At 39.3% G+C, this 17319-nt stretch overlaps 1 protein-coding gene across 1 annotated transcript in view; it reads left to right on the top strand.

Annotated features, from left to right (window-relative positions):
• LOC139726703 (thrombospondin type-1 domain-containing protein 7A-like) overlaps positions 1-17319 on the top strand; it is a 131949-nt gene that overhangs the window by 66489 nt on the left and 48141 nt on the right. The window contains exon 5 of the mRNA XM_071637689.1: positions 16968-17131. Within this exon, the coding sequence (XP_071493790.1) occupies positions 16968-17131 (164 nt within the window). The remainder of the gene's footprint in view (positions 1-16967; positions 17132-17319) is intronic.

The following is a 17319-nucleotide window of genomic DNA, read 5'->3' on the forward strand; positions in this document are numbered from 1 at the left end:
TTGGGGCCACATTCTTTCAAAGGATTTTTGCATGAGATACTTTTTTACAAATTGCCCTGTGGGCAAAGAAATCTGTTGATGCCACTGATCTTTTTTTTTTCTAAGTGACATGCTTGAAGTGACAAATTCTATAAAATTTAATGAAAAGCTGAGTTGCCAATATTAATCACCTTCGTTGAAATTTGTTCCTCTTCTTGCCAGATGTATGTGTCTGGTTGAATTTGCGAATTGATTTCATGAGTGTCGCTGTTGGTAAATTGCCCCTGATTGAATAATACTTTGTGACCACTTCGACTCTTTGACTCTAAAATCAGCCATATATAGGGCTTAGGGGGCTTATATTCTGTGACAGTGCTATGAACATGGTTTTCTATAGACTTTACTTACATATCTGGGCACTAATTTCTGATCCACACACTGAAAAAAAACAAAGTCATGCGTGTCTTGACATACTCTTTTCCCCAGGCACTTAGCTGAATTTGCCAAGCTTTTTTATTCTTTTAACCAGCTTCCAGTAATTCATCCAAACCTGTCTGAGTTGGAGATTAGCCATCCAACTCAGACATAGTAATGTGCCTCAGTCTAACAGGAGGGCCATGCTAACAGAACAGGGATTATCGGGATTAGCTAATCTCTATATTCAGTGATAGTTGATTTTCAGACATCTGTGCTAGTCGGCGACCATAGCTTGGTGAGGGTTAGAGATGTCTTCAATCTGTTTTGCAATTTTTCCCCTGGAGAATGATCCAGGATGAATCACGACACGAGTGAATGTCTTTCATAGACATCCTTTCACAAGCCAAAAATGGCTTAATAGTTCCACATCTTAGGTAGATGTAGGTTTGTTTGTGTGTGTGTGTGTGTGTGTGTGTGTGTATTCCCTGCACCTGTTTGAAACTGTGTATAGTATTCTGTATATGAATTTGCAATTTTAAGAAGTAACTGTGTGACTGCAAAGATGCTGAGGACTTTTTGAATTCATAGCTGTCTTTATGTAAATATACATACATGGAGATGAGGGCATTGGAAATAAAATGAAACAGGATAGCACATACATTACTATCAATGTGAGAGTATCTAATGTGAACAATATCCAATATTAGGTCCTTATCTTGGAAAAAAAAAATCTGTACGTGGCTTAATGAAGTGGCTTCAATTTCTAAGATGGTTACCTTCCAGGTGAATGAAGTCACAATATGGAAACACACATTTCACAACATGCCATATACATGAGTATCACACTTCTTGAGTTTTTTGCTTTGACTGTTAAAGCTTGAGCACTATCTTTACAATTTACCATGCATGGGTTGGTCCAAACCCATCAAAATTCCACAATTATGAGCTGTGCTCAAGACGAATCAGGCAGCACTGAGATCAACCCAAAGTGTTCTTAATCCAAGGCTGTCGCAGCTGCAAATTTTTTCTTTGAATAGTTGTTATGGATGCAATATCCTTTTTTGTGTTGGACAGGAAATTTCCTGTGGGGTGGAAATTGAAGCCTTGCGTAACCGTGGCTGACAGCTTAATCCAATTTACACGTTTGTCAGAGGGAATAGAAGCCTCATCTGTATCAGGCTCGGACTGGGAGTCCAGTGAGATTGGAAACAAGGCCATATGAATTATAAGTAAGCATAAGGAGACAGACAGATAAACAGGCACAGTTATGAATTTTGAGAGATAGATGGATAGAAAAACAGATATATAAGATGGGTCATAGATAACAGAGAGCTGGAAGTAGGGAAGCATATAGACGTACAGACAGACAGCCTGACTAACGAAGCATCAATAAAGCAATAAAGATTATGTTAAGCCAATGATCTGTGCCCCCCAACTAGCAGACGGATTCCTCTAAGCCTCATTAGGCGGTGATCATTAAGTGTTTGACCTTTTCTTTCGATGGAGTCAAAATGAGCCACCGCCGATAATAAAGAGATGGAAAAACAAGAGCAGCGAGAGAGTAAAGAAACAGATCCGAGATGAATATTTTGTGTGAACAAGCTATCGCCGACCACTGATCAATAATAGGTGGGTAAGCATTCTTTAATGAATCCATGAAACCACACATTCTAATTATTACCTGTGACATCGCCGCCGAACATTGATCTAACATGCAGGAAACGTTACGTAACTTGTCTTAAGTAGTCAAGACTGACTATAGAAAACCACAATACAAAATAGAAGTGTGTGTGTGACAAAGTGGCTCTGTGCTTCATTCATTTGATAATTGTGATTGAATTCTTCTTTTGTTGGACTATTCGTATCATTCATTGCATTAGAACCAAATTAGTTGGTTTTTTTTCTGTAATATAGTGAAATAATAAGATCATCAATTTTTTTTTCAAACATTAGTATTCACTTGATAAAGTAGAAATTCAATTTGAATGGCTTTGGTAAATTTACGTATTGTATATTTGCGAGAATGTAAGAATGGACATAATTATGATTACATACTCAGTCACGTTAAATGATTTTAAGCACTTCATTATCACCAAGTAACTGTGGAGGTGTTGGTTATGATAATGGTATTTCATCTAGAGAAAATAGCAAGAAAGTGACATATTTGCATGCCTTATTTTTCTCCCCAGGATCACATACAAAATAGTTTTAAAATGTTCACGCTGCCAAATACTATCCATTGCTTCTACAGGAGCACCATATATTGTTGTTGTTGTAGTAGAGCAGCAGCCCATTTTGTTCCATTGCTATCATCCTGACACTCTCAAAGGCAGGATCCACTTTTTAATGAGCGAATAGAGAAAGGTTATAGCTATTTGCTTTCCCATGTTATGCTGTTCTGTTTGTGTGACTTTTTCTGTAATGAATTTCAATGTCTTACTTTTATTCTTCAAAGCTTGGTCAGTGTGGTATGTTCCATAAGTGGATTGTCTTCTATGGCTTTGCTGCTGGCCCAGCTTCAAGGAAGCTTCACCTGTTAGGATGACGATTTGATTCCCGACTGACCCATATGAAGTGTTTGTCACTTCATTACATACTGCTATTAAAGATGGCATGAATGCCTACTACTGTTTGGTTTGTAGTTTGTTTTGGGGTTTTTTTTTAACTTGAATCCACTTTTTTATCAAATTGTGTATGCATAAATATGGCATCTTGGGACTTGTAAGATGATTTCATAATTGGTTGAGTTCACTATCAGGAGTCAGAGTGAAGGAAACTGACAGTTAAAAACAAAAAGAGAGTTAGTTTCTGTGCATGTGAGTAGGTCAAATCAAGAGAATCATAGAGAATTTATTTCTGTGCATACATATAGTTAAAGTCAAGAGAATGAAAGAGAGAGATATGGATAGAGAGAGAGAATTGCTTTCAGTGCATGTAAATAGTTAGAAAACAAGAGAGAGAAAGAGAGAAAAAGAGGCGATGATGTTAAGGTTATTGTCCCTCCTCTTCACATGCACACAGTGTGGTCTTTCAAAAGAATGAAAGAAGGATGATGGGGGATGGAAGAAGGGTGATGGGGGATGGAAGAAGGGTGATGGGGGAATGGAAAAAGGGTGATGGGGGAATGGAAAAAGGGTGATGGGGAATGGAAGAAGGGTGATGAGGGGATAGAAGAAGGGTGATATGGGATGGAAGAAGGGTGATGGGGAATGAAAGAAGGATGATGGGGGATGGAAGAAGGGTGATGGGGAATGGAAGAAGGGTGATGAGGGGATGGAAGAAGGGTGATATGGGATGGAAGAAGGGTGATGGGAATGGAAGAAGGGTGATGGGGAATGGAAGAAGGGTGGTGGGGAATGGAAGAAGGGTGATATGGGATTGAAGGAGGGCAAAGAAAACCATTGTTTGCATGACTAATAGCTCCTGAGTGGTGGGGCCCAAAGTTCTGGCTAATCTAGCACTCATGTTGCATACTGTACTGCTTCATTCATCAACTAGCATTTCCATTACTTGGCCAGATACCTCAGGAAAAAAAAAAGAAAAATGGGAAGTCCCATTTATACAAGAAAGTGCAGTCAGAGGTTGCAGACATGTTTGCTCTGGTCATTCTTTTTCATTTTTTAACTGAAAAGTCACCAGATATCAAGATTCTTATCGAGGACGATATAAGTTGCCATAAGTTGTTTTTTATATGTCTCTACTTACAAGTGTTCTTGAAGAGTTCTTCGTCATCCTAGAACTGTGTAGATTTTTGAGGGGCAATGGATGTACAGTAATAGGTTTAAGAGATATCAAAGCTATCCTGTGTTTGAAAGGTCATAAATGTGTGTTCTTTTGAAACTTGCAGTTAACATATCTGCATGAACTAGAGAGAGTTTTGCATCAATGATTGCACACATATTGTGCCTTACCACCCCCAATTCACAAGTTCAATGTAAAACTTTGAAAGCTGCATCCCGAGCTTTTAATGTACAGCTTTGTCCTCCAAAGCTTTTGACAAGCAGTGCAAATTTTGCCCCTAAAACCATTGTTTATTTGTCAAATTGACCAGTTGGCATGGCAACTGTCCAGCTCTGAGACAGAGTGGTAATTAGTGCTGAGTACCCACCGGGTATTCTCAAACAGGTTTGAAATCCCCACTCCTTCTTTTTATTGTGCGTGTGTGTGTGTGTGTGTGTGTATGTGTGATCAGAAATTAATTTGCTAAATGCACTTTTGAGTGAGCCATTGATACTGGGAATTGTGGCTTTGAGTCTAATGGTAATGGGGTTGACTGTCGTTGTCGAGCAGGGCAGCCTAGGTACAATATAATGAATGATGTGAAATACAGTAGCTGGAGATGGAAGTTTAGGGATGGAAAATGAGGTGGGAGTGGGGGCGCTTGCTTAATTGACGGAACTTGATGGCAAAAAGGAGGATACTAGTAAAGAGAGACAGATAGACAAACAGACAGACACACTCACACACACACACACACCCACACACACTAACACAGACACGTGCATAAACTGTGTCAGTCAGAGGAAAATGATTGATTTGTATAAGTCATGATCGATGGTTAAATTTGATCAGTACAGATTGAAGTATTTTCGTGTAGTTGTTAGCTCTTCCACCCTTCTCTCCCCCTTCCCTCTGAGGTACCCACATATAGTACAAACATAGTCTATTGAGTGAGTATTTTTTTTTTTTTTTTGCAGAATATATAAATATGTTTGTATATATTATGCCTCTTCTTGTATGGATCATGGGCATGAAAGCGTTATTACTCTTTGCTTCCTACGTGTATGTATCTTTCGACAAAATGCATGTCCAATTTCACACATTACTTGGTATATTCTGTTGAAAAAAAAAAGAAAATAAAATTGAGTTGAATTGAAATAAATATGTTGTTGATAATATATTTCCCCAAGGGATGATTGGAATGAAGTTCACCACCCACATTGCGGAGAATAGCAGATAGATTTACTCTTGAACTTAACTCACAGGACTAGTGACTTCTCAGTAAGGTGCTATAAAGGGATAGTGATTTAATCTTGGCTAAAAGTGTTGTAGGCCCTATACATTGTTTCACAACATCAGCCACAGAGACAATGCAGAAAAGGCTAAAGGAAGGTAGGAGCAATTTAGAACCACAGCACGACCAGCTGCAATCAGATATTCCGCGATTCCTCTCGGTGAAAACATTCAGTTTCTATTAACGGAGGAAGCGGAAATAACCGAGAAAGATACGCTGCATATGATGGTGGCATTTTGAATCACAATCAAGAATTCTCAGCATGGATTGGGTCTCCCCCTCTCCACATCCACAGCCAGAGAGAAGAAGCGATCAGTCTGTGAGAAACCAAAAAGAAGAGAAGAGTTTTTCACAAAATGCTCTGCCACTCGTGCTAACCACAAATCCTCAAGGCAAGGCCGTGTCTCTCAAAGCTCAAAGATTACCCCCCTCTCCCCCCACCCAACCCACCAGCTGACGACGACGAACACTGGTCGATGACGTCAACTCTGATGTCACAGCCGTGGCCCGGCATCCATTCAGCAAACCAATCAAAAAGATGAGCTAGCTGTGCTGCTACAGCCAGCTCACCAAGGAGCGGGGGAAGGGTGCATAAACACAGGGGTGCAAATTTTTTTCTTGCGCCACCTTCAACATTAATCTGTTGTCAAGAGTACTTTGGTATGCTTTGGTCTATGTCACAACAAGTGATGGTTGAATGTGTTCTACCTGTGTTTTTTTGTTTGTTTGTTTGTTGTTGTTGTTTTCGTTTTTAGGGTTCCAGCTACATGCACATAATAGCTTTTAGGAGTCCTGGCCTTTTGTGTTAGGTTTGCTTCTCTGTTATGACTTGTATATTGATTTTGCTAAATAGATAAATAAATAAATGAATAAATAAATAAATAAATAAATAAATAAATGAAGGAGTGAATGAATGAATGAGTAAATGAATGAATTAATGAATGAATAAAGAAAAGATGCATTGATCAGAGGAAGTATCAGCCACATACTGGTAGTCACCACAGCTTATCTGTAATCAGAGTGATTCTTGATTTCATTCATTTTTTTATTTTGAAGAAATGACAAGTGGAAGATGGAATTAGAGGAAAATTTTCTTCTTTGTATGAAACCAGTTTGTTGAGTAACTCCCAAAGCGTAACTGTGAATTTTCTTTATACATGCATTATCAAAGTGTGGAATCACATGCAAATATAATGGAGCTGTCAATGATAGTGTGACATACTAGTAAGTTAATAATATATAGAAGAACAGATAGATATATAGATAGATATAGATTGATAGATAGATACATGTAGATAGATACAGGTGTTGGGAGGTGGAGTGAGAGGGATCGAGTGAGTGAATAATATGTAGAAAAATAGATAGATAGATAGATAGACAGATAAATAGATAGATAGATAGATGGACGGATAGATGGATGGGGATAGAGCATTTCTTTCATCATACTTTACTCATCATTTTTAGTCAGTTGCCTTCATTATGACCCGATGACAGAATGAATAATCAATTGAACATAGAGACTAAAATGATGTCGATGAGGGAAGAGGAGTGGTGCTCATGTTCTTAGTAGCATGCTACATGAAGTTGACTGCATTTCTTCTCTTGAATGGAATTCTTTCTCTCTCTCTCCTGCACTTTTAATGGATTCTGTATTACACGTGTCACGTGCATGCTGCAACTCCCTTGTTGTGCGCAGAAGTGGCATACCGAGAGATGCAAGAAACCCACCAGCCATAGGATCAAGTCCCTTCTAATTACCGGCCACCCCACCGAAAAGAAAAGAGAAATTAAAATCCCCAGCCGGCAGGAAGTCTGAAAGATCCTTACGCTACTTTGGGCACAAGAGGGCCGGTTCTTCCGCTGCCATCCATAACTGATGATTCCTTTAGTCCCACCTATGCATTTCTGATGCTGGGGATCATGCATTATTGATTGCCCACTGCTCCTCCAGTCACAGGTAATGATTTGTAGGGTATCTCCATTTGGAGTCAAGGGAACTTCTCCCCCCAAGCAGGGATGAAGGCGTTGGATCTAGTACTGTGGCAGCTTTTCGAAAATCATTTTTGTTAATATATATTGAAGTCCTCCATGGCTGTACTTGCTTGTTCTTTAATTTCCACATGATGCAGATTACATTTTTTGAAAGAAGTCTTCATCACCTCTCTGAAATGTCAAGGGGCACATTTCTTGGGTAGCACTTGTTTGTCATTTGCCACTGCAACTGTTCCTCTAAAATGTAACCTTAAAAAAAAACTCTACTTAGAGCCATCATACTTTACAATGTTCTTGAATATCATATGTCTTTCACACTCAACTTTATAACACACATACACATGTACCGACATTGCACAACACACACACTCACACACACACAAACTAAAATGGAGGTTATACATCCCCTTTGGTTCCCATCTTTCAAAGTATGGGCCTGTGGCATCATCTTTATTTAATGTAATGGATGTCAGAAAATTGGCTGATCCAGAGCAAGCTCATCCGTGCATTTTGTAAACAGTGGTCTCCTTGTGCTATCTTACTTTTGTGCTGATGTGCTCTAGGGTTCCCGTATATCCTCTGTTTTTTGTTGGTAGGGTTGATGTATAAGAACACCCACGATATCCATACTTGTGAAATGGCATGTTGCCAGTGCTAAGAAGTATCATTATAAAATCATTTGAGCCATGGCGAGGGATCACTAGACCGTGCCCATCCAAGTAAGCTCTTGTCGTGGGGAATCTGTGGTCGTGTTCACGCTCCAGGGGGTTAAACATGACACCCATTATGTCTTGTTTGGAAGACTTGTGGGGGGGGGGGTGCTATCTTTGTCTAGCTCTCCGATTGTCCTAGATATGCTGATAGTGTACCCCCCCCCCCCCACACACACACACACACATATCATCCCAACTAGCAACCACACACCAACTATATGCTGGCTTTCAGATATATACAAGCATGTCATATCAAACGCTATGAAAACTAGAATTAGCTCTTAGAGGGGTGGTTTCGCATTACCTTCACAGAGAAAGAGAAACATTGAGAATGACCCAGTTAGCATGGAAGGCAGTCAACTTTTTTTGAAGATGATATTGTCAGATGAGAAGCATAACAGTGCTACATATGTTACCAAAGGCTTTGCACGTCAGTGTTGACACCTTCAACCACTTTGTGGCGACAATGTCTCGAGATAAGCCCAAGTGAATTATTGCAGTTTGGACAGATGAGAGCAGAAATATGGGAGATTAAAAAAAAATTTGAAGGGATCAAGAGATAAGATTATCTGTGGAAAGTACCCCTCCCCCTCCAATAAAGCATGACACTATAATGTCAGTCAAGCTGGAGAATTTACCTGTCACAAAGGATCTTTAGTGTTCTATTTCAGCTCTTCGTAGAAAATAAGAATTGAAGAAAGAAGGTAAGAATGTGCAAATCTGTGGAATCCAGCTCTAGATTCATTTGAAATTCCATAAAGAACAAGATACTCTTCCGAGAATGTTTGACCTACATGAACATAGCAAAAGTAACTTTATGAGAGTGGTATAGGTTTGGATTTCAGTTAAAGTTACATATCTGTCTGCTTTATGCAATTAGATATTTAATCTACATCATTTTCATGGGGAAAGTTAAAGGCTGCAGTACATATCCAGCCATTTTTAAGCTCGTAATAATCATAGATAAAGCCTTCTCATTATGTAACATGATTATCTTTGGATTTATCAATCATCTTAAGTAAATGTCAGAAGTGTATGTGACAAGAAACATAATAGAGGCAGAAACCAAAAGTTTCACAAGAAGAAAAAAAAAAGGTGCAGTACCTGAATCCTACACTAATGGTATGGAAATGATATTCATTTATCAGTGAAGAAGATCAATCATTTTGCTGAAATGGATAGCAAAGTTAACACATTATACAGAGATATTGGCTGTTAACACTCGTCAATCCTTATAGAGAGGGAGGAGAGGAAGACGTCGGGAAGTCTTTAGACAAGACTCGAAATCATTCCAGATTGAGCCAACAAAGAGGCGGATCCTCCAAACCTCGCTTGTCTCCCTGACGACAGAGCGGCGGGATGATGTGCACGGAGCAACCTGGAAAAAGTAGGTTATGTATGATCTGGGTTAAGAGAATGGCAAGGAGAGTCCCATTATATCTCCTATGAAAAGAGCGAGAGATAGCGAAAAAAAAAGAAGAAGAAAGAAAAAAATCATCCTCCGGCAATATGTACACCAGTGCGGATTGCCGTATGAGGGTTGATCAATAGAGGGAGTTGTATTTCTCCGGATTTTTTCAGAGGGGAAGGACACCGTGGGAGAAAGGTCAGCGTGGGGTATTATGAGCTCCCGGTCCTGCGAATGGTTCATCATTTTGTTTGGGTTCATTTGCCTCCATTAAAAAGGGGGAGGAGGGATGCAAGTTTTTGGTATGTATGGAGGGACAAAAACAAGGTGGAACTATATCTACAAGGAGAGGGGCAGAAAGCTCGGACAGAAATATAAAGACAGATATCACGGTTAAGACATAAATGAATGGAGGGATTGTAGACCTCAAACTGTGAAGGACAGTGCATTTGTCTTTTAAAAAGGACGAAATTACTCCTAAGGACATCACCAAATAAAAAACAAGTAAACAAACAACATCGCTGCCACGTTTGTCTCATATTTCACGATATTCCTGGAGAAGTCATAAGTAAGGTTCACAGGCTGTTCCTAAACTTAAAGTTTCGGCCAAAAACTTAACTCTCGATTATTAGCTTATAGTTAAGCACTGTGTGTACGCACTCGGAAATTAGCAATCTTAAAGTTTAGTCAATGATTAGAACCACAAGAGATCTTAGGGTTTATGCTCTCTCCACGAGCCACGGGGGTCCCCACTCATAGTTTCACTCTGTGTGGACACAACAATCAACGAGCTTGTGAGTTAGCATGAACCTTGCTTCTCGTTTGCGTCCAGGTCAATCTCCAGCTACGATATTTTGTATGGGCATAAGGTCATCTAGCAAAGACTCTGCACTTCCAGTGTAATCTTTGAGTGGGATTTGCTCAAGTTTAGGTGCGCATGTGAACCAGCGTCGTGAATTCATGAGTGGAGCTAATCCTCAACAGTTAAGTTTTTGACCTAAACTTCAAGTTTGGCAACTGCGTGTGAATGTAACTATTGTATTGTACATATTTGGTAAACTTGGATGTGTTTTAAAATCAGGTTTTGGCTGGATTCTTGGTGCATAGGCTTATTTGCAGTGTGACTGCATGGTCAAGCGCTAAAACAACATTGAGGAGATACAGGTCATCTTGACCTCCTGATGTTTACTTTAGCCTCGGTACATGCACATGTGTACATGTGCACATGTACATATTCTATAGCATGTAAGCATATCAGAAACATTGCCTGTTTGATTGGCAGTCGGGCCATGGAGATTGTGATACAACTGACGTGTGCCAAGGTCACTTGCGGTCAGGGGTCACTCCGGAGCTCAGCCCATTTCAGCTGATTGAACAATCTGTAGCTTATAAGCCCTGTCAGAAACTTGCCTCGAGACTCGATCTATGAACGGGCTATTTTGCAAGTCCGAAACCGCTCTGCTTCTCACGTATCAAGATGGACAGACAGTGTTTCTGTGGAAAAACCCAGAAGCAGCATGCGAGAAAGGCCCTATGTCGTGTCGTATAGCAGAGAGGGGAGAGCTAGCTTGTGCAAACATTTGAACAGGATGATAGACATCAAAGAAAGTATAGACCAGACAGATTTTTTTTTTTTTTTTTTTTTTTGCTGGTTTCCAATTTAATGTTTGAAGTCTGAGTCATCATTCAAAATTCTCTCACAAAGCCATGCTCGCTAACTGGTCACTTAAGTCTTTCATTTGTGTGTGTATGTGTGTGTGTGTGTGAGAATTTCTTGACATGTTTATATATGCATACATATATAATTATTTATATGTATGTATTTATATATACCATACATATACATAAATGTATATATTTATGTTTATGTAACATATATGTAAATAGATAAATAAATAAATACTACATTATGAGCACAGGTTCTCTTGCGGTTAAAAAAATAATTAAATGCTAATATTTCAATAGATTCAATAGAAGAGCAGAAAATTAGACCTCTCTCATAAGACATTTTCAACAATGGTTATGATGTAATGATTCACAACTACCATGGCAACAAATAGGGAAGGAGCAGTCAGCTGTTAGCATTATAAATATTGCTATGGTAATGGCCATATCTTTGTCCTAGTAATGTCTGGATATTTCTAAGACAAAGATGTTGAACTACTTTTGCCACTTTATCCACTGTTGATTTAATGGGTCATGCAACAAATGTCAAATCTCAGAATCTATCAATAAAATCACAGCATTTGCTTGTTCTGATGGACTTCAAAAATTTACATGAATGTGGAAATCATTTTACATTGTGATCTTCAAATTACACTTGAATATATCTAGTGGATGACAGAGTATTGTCAGAGGCCCAGTGACACTCAAGCTTAGATATAAACATAAATTGCTTTGTGGACAAGATACCAAAGTTTTTGTTTGTAGTCTTTAGAGTGCCAGATTTTTGACAGGCTTTTGTAGTGTTGCTGTGTAAAGCTTGTCTGTTTAGTTTAAGGCATTATTTACCATTTGGAGATTAAACAAAAACCCAGCGTTAGTGCTTCAAAATAGCTTTAAAATGTGAGTTAAGGATAGAAACAACCGATGTAATGTTAAGTATTGTTGAATATACAAAATGTGAACGATAGTTATATTGAAAATGTTTCTAGACTTAACCAACTACAGTTATGGTTTAGTGAGAAAAATAGGGATATCTCTTTATATTTTAGGCTTAATTGCAAAATTTTGACATGGTAGGATGTTTTTCATACAACTGACCTCCACATATGCATCAAATATGATATCTAGGACTTTTTTTAAATCACTGCTCCCAGTGGTAAACAGTACCTTTAATTATTACACAAAAATGGAGATTGTATTCACAGAGCATCATTGACCATTCTAAGCTAATCCATTACAGTTGCTCCCTGTTGAAACAAATGCATAATAAATTCCATTTGGGCCTAGCATAGTTCTTTGTCTGACACACAAAGCTAAATGATTAATTGGGTTTTTTTGTCATTTATTTCATTTCTTTCATATCATATTCATGATGATCCAGTGCCACCTCTTCCATGAGAAAAGCAATCTTTAGATATTGATGATAGAGTCATTAATTTTCATGCTCGTGTTTCTGAGTGAAACAGATAATCCAATCATGCGATAAGTGATACTTTCGTATGCACCCATAGTGATGTACTCACTTTCATATGCACCTTCATTGATGTACTCACCTGATAGCGTTAATGTTATTAATATTTATTTCTTCCATATGATTATGAGTAGAAAACTATGCCACATATAAGTAGGTGCATGAATAAGTAATGAGGATGTTCTTTCATTCATCGCCCTGTGTGTGATTCATCCGCCGTGTTCTCATCAGGTTTTCATATTAACCTCCTTACACATATCTCATAAAATATTGCTCAGCATGAACAGGAGAGAGAGAGAGAGAGATAGAAATCAAGGGAAAAAGAGACAAACAGAAGTAGCAGAAGAAGACAGAAAGGAAAGAGCAGCAAAAGATAGAAGGATGGACTGAGAAAATTAGGAAGAGAAAAGGGAGAGAGAGAAGAATGGAAAGAAAGGGGAATATGTTAAACAGAGAGAGAATGAAGGGCAGGAGATAACAGTACAGAAAGAGAGGGAGATAGAGAAGGATAGATAGAGAGAAAACTATAGCTACAGAGAGAGATAGGGAGGAAGATGGAGAAAGAGAAAAATACAGAAAGAGAGGGAGATAGGGAGGTAGATAGAGAAAGAGAAAAATACAGAAAGAATGGGAGATAGGGAGGTAGATAGAGAAAGAGAAAAATACAGAAAGAGAGACAGGGAGAGATAGAGAAGGACAACAAACAGGGACAAGAAAAGAGAAACAGAAGGAATTCTGAGAGACATTAAAGCTATTGTGAGATTCAGGACTGATAAGAAACTGATTAGAATAGTATATATCCTATGCATTCAGGAAATTGGATGCACTTGCTTGAAATTACCGATTCATGGGCAAACCACCCCCAAATTGCTGAGTGTGATTGCGATTCAGAGATTATGAGCACTGGCGGTAGACAATTTACACTCATGCAAAGTGAACAATTAAACATTCATGCTCCTCCGCTGACCACCCCTCCCCCCCCCCCCCCCCCCCCACCTTGCCAAATAAGCTAAAGTTTGGGGTACTGGTAAAAGTGCAATTGAAGTTGAAATGTATGTGGTGCAGGAAATTGCCAGTTTGTAGAGCGGGATCTTCTGTTGGAGTTGCCATCGTGTTTGCCCAAATGTGGATACACGAGGAAAACAGGGGGGAGGGGGGAATCCAATTCCCCTGGGGGAGGGGTGTCAAATATTGATAGCAGAACAGTTGTCTCTGATGACAGTAATAATGGCCTCGGTGGCAACACGTAACACAAAGGATGACTGGAACACGAGGGGGCAGAGTATTATGATGAGGTAGTGAAAATCATGAATGAAAAAGAAGAAAAAAGATGGTGTTTTGGTTCCAGCAATGGCTACTTTGTAGTACCACCTGAGCTCACTACGTCACCATCGAATCACATGACTCTCTCATACTGTGAGCTCTAGTGTTACCATGGAAAGTCACTTAGCACAACTGCAGTCCAATTTTCAGGGCTTTTGCAGGTGATGTTTCAAACTTTTCCAGGACTCAGCTCTTCAGCCGGCTGAGAAAAAATATGTAGTGAGTGCACTTGAATGCATCGACATGTATATCCTATGCATGTCAATCAATAACTCCTGGAGTATGTAGAATTGCACATGGCCTTTGTTGCATTGAGAGCTGGCATACTAGTGGAACAAAAATATTCATTTGGGGGGAACATTTACATACATTGATGAAACATGGAATCAAACTGTTTTATACTGCCTTAGTCTCTGAAGAAAGCAAATGGAATGTTAAAATCAAGCATGTTGGGGTGCAGGGTGCGGGTGGGGGAGTAGATGTCGATAAAAATGTGTAGAAAGAATGAATTAAAAGGAAATACAAATTCAAATGACAAAAACAAAGGGAAGGTTCAAGGGAATGAATACAAGAGGGAAGAGAGTGTAATGCGGCAGCCTCCCCTACCAAACAAAGCTAATGAGATAAAATCTTCTGGAAGCTAGAAATTTGGAGAAGCAACCGTCAGAAAAAGATTCAATGGCACTTTGGACGGCAAAAAAGTGCTCTCAACATAACTGCTAAGTGACATAAAAAGAAAAAGATAGATATAGATAGAAAAGAAAGGAAGAGAAATTTGTATTCTCGGTTGATGGTTGCTGAGTGGTGTGCTTGTGGCTTATTGAACGCTCTCACATAGACCCATTACGGTGTCTTTTCATTCAGATATTCTGCACGTGGCAGGCTCAGAATGTTCCTTTCCCCCATTTTGGCTCGTGCCACCATCCCACCGCCGTCCCATTCACGGTTCCTCTTGAAGTGTGCTATCAAATATCCAACAGAGACCGTGGAGTGCGCAAACACACGGGGTACCAAACACATGGATCCTACCAGAATAGTAATTCCCGGCAATTCCCCTTACCAGGCACATACTAATGACCTACATCTTCTTCTTTTTTTTCTTCCTTTTTTTTTTCAATTTGCCTTATATGGTTTTCTTTATCTTTTTTTTCTACATTTTCTCCCTTTCTTTTTCTGTTTCTCTTCAGATGTCTGCTCTCAGACCCCTGCCTACCAAATTTCAATTTCCTCCTCTCATTATTTCATGCTCTTAGGATAGTCATGCATCTTGACAGCTAAGCTTGTTGACAAGAGGGATGTCCTTTTTTTTATCAAAGCTGAATTTTAGGGGGAGAGAGGCAGAAGGGAATTGTACACTGTTAATATTCTAGCATACGATCTGCCTGTTAAAAGCCATATTCATGTTGAAAAAGAATATACATATATTGAAGTGTTCACATTAAATATGTCCAGTCAGAATGTGGAATTAATCATGGGAAAAACATACAAATCAGGAATTAGAGTCACTTACAAAAACCAAGATTTATACACTTACACACACACACACACACACACACACACACACACACGCATAGACACTGTTCTATCCTGTTGCTAGGTGCTTCCTTCCTCTAGTTCCCCAGATTTACTTCTGGATTGATGTGGGAGGATGTTACGTCATTCTTGTAGTGTCCTCCTCAAATTTGTTGGGCAAATTTTGAGCAATGTGCCATGTACATGAAGCTCCACCTTGCATATCAGCACCTCCACCATATACCTCCCCCCCCCCATTTCTTCCCTCACCCGTACCCACCCCAAACCTCCCTTTACCCCTGCTCCCATTCAGGACTCGGCTGTGCAACGCACAAATACCCCCTCCAAATCCCATGGTAATGAGACGCTGACGATAAGGTCTCTCACCCTTTGCAGGGCGTCATCCACGGGATGGAAGGGAATGAGGTCCGTGTTTCTCCCTGGGGCTTGTTAGTGATTTCCTGATTTTTGTTCCTTTTTGTGTGTGTTTCCATGTGGATGTTCAATCAACAAAGATTTGAGAAGTATGAGGACACACATCTACTCATCTTACAATAACTTTATACATTCCTGAATTGAGATGTGCTGAGAGATCAAAAGATTTTGTTTCTCATGGATTTTAGGCCTTGTCTTGAATGCATCTTTTAGACAACAGTTTTGCAGAAACATTTGCAAATTTCACAAGGAGCCAAGATTTGTGAAAGTAGAATGCACGTGAAAGTGTTTGCGTACACAATGCATTGAATGCCAATGACACTTCATGAAAATTTCATGCTGCAAAAAAGGTAGTCAGCTCTGATTTGTGAAATTTTAATGTGCAAATGTTTCTGGTTTTACAGCAGCTTTATCATCATTCACTGATTTACAAACTTTGACAAGTTTATCAAACATCAATTCTGATGTTGATTTCCTGATTAAATTTTGATTGCATTAGAAAACTTAACACACACACACAAAAAAAAAACCATCTAGCATGAAAAGAAATTCCAAGAAAATCAAGTACCAGATCATATTGTCTGTTAGGAGCAGAGAGTTTCTTATCATATAAAGCTACACATGAATATCCTCCACCATGATTTCAAGGTGATTTATCTATTTCATGATATTAAAAAAATCTAGGCAAAGTAGTAACAATATTATAATTTCATTTGGAAGTATCATTTGTAAGGATAGGTACTTCAGAGAGTAGGAAATAATATGTGTTTAGACACCCCATTTTGACACAAAACATTCTTTCTGTGTTTTCATAGCACAGGCTACGTGAAAGCATGACCAAATAACTATACTGCATGATGTGGTTCCATGATGAGCCAGACAACATAACAACATTGTCTTTGATGGTGATGTGTTCTGTGTTAACTCTAAATTTGTTGAATAGATGAACAACCAACTTACCCCAATTTCACTGCAAGACGTGATGATATTAAAATCCTTTCTCCATTTTCTGTGTGTGTGTCTATCTCTCATCTCCAGGGGGCGCTACGTGTGGAGAACCTCCGCCTGGTCAGAGTGTGATATCCTCCCAGGCTCTTCTGGTGGAGATAATCTTGAGGATGGTGATGACAACAGGGAGAGACGATCCTGTGGAGGTGGTCTGGCCACAAGGGAGGTGTTCTGCACCCATGTGAATGACACAGGTAAGGCACAAAGTTCACTCTTTAAAGTTCATCGCCCACTGTGTGTGCTCATGAACCATTCTTGACCTGGTGGCTTGGGGAGGTCAGAGTACACCACCATACAAAGTCAGCTAACTTAGAGAGGTCATTCTTCTGAAGGACTGAGGCCATGACCTGAAGGAGTCGTGACCTCATGATCTGATGTCATA

This window comes from Diadema antillarum, unplaced genomic scaffold, assembly GCF_040938485.1.
Source record: "Diadema antillarum isolate AM-2024a unplaced genomic scaffold, OU_Dant_1.0 seq00000097_RagTag, whole genome shotgun sequence".
Classification (NCBI taxonomy): Eukaryota; Metazoa; Echinodermata; class Echinoidea; order Diadematoida; family Diadematidae; genus Diadema; species Diadema antillarum.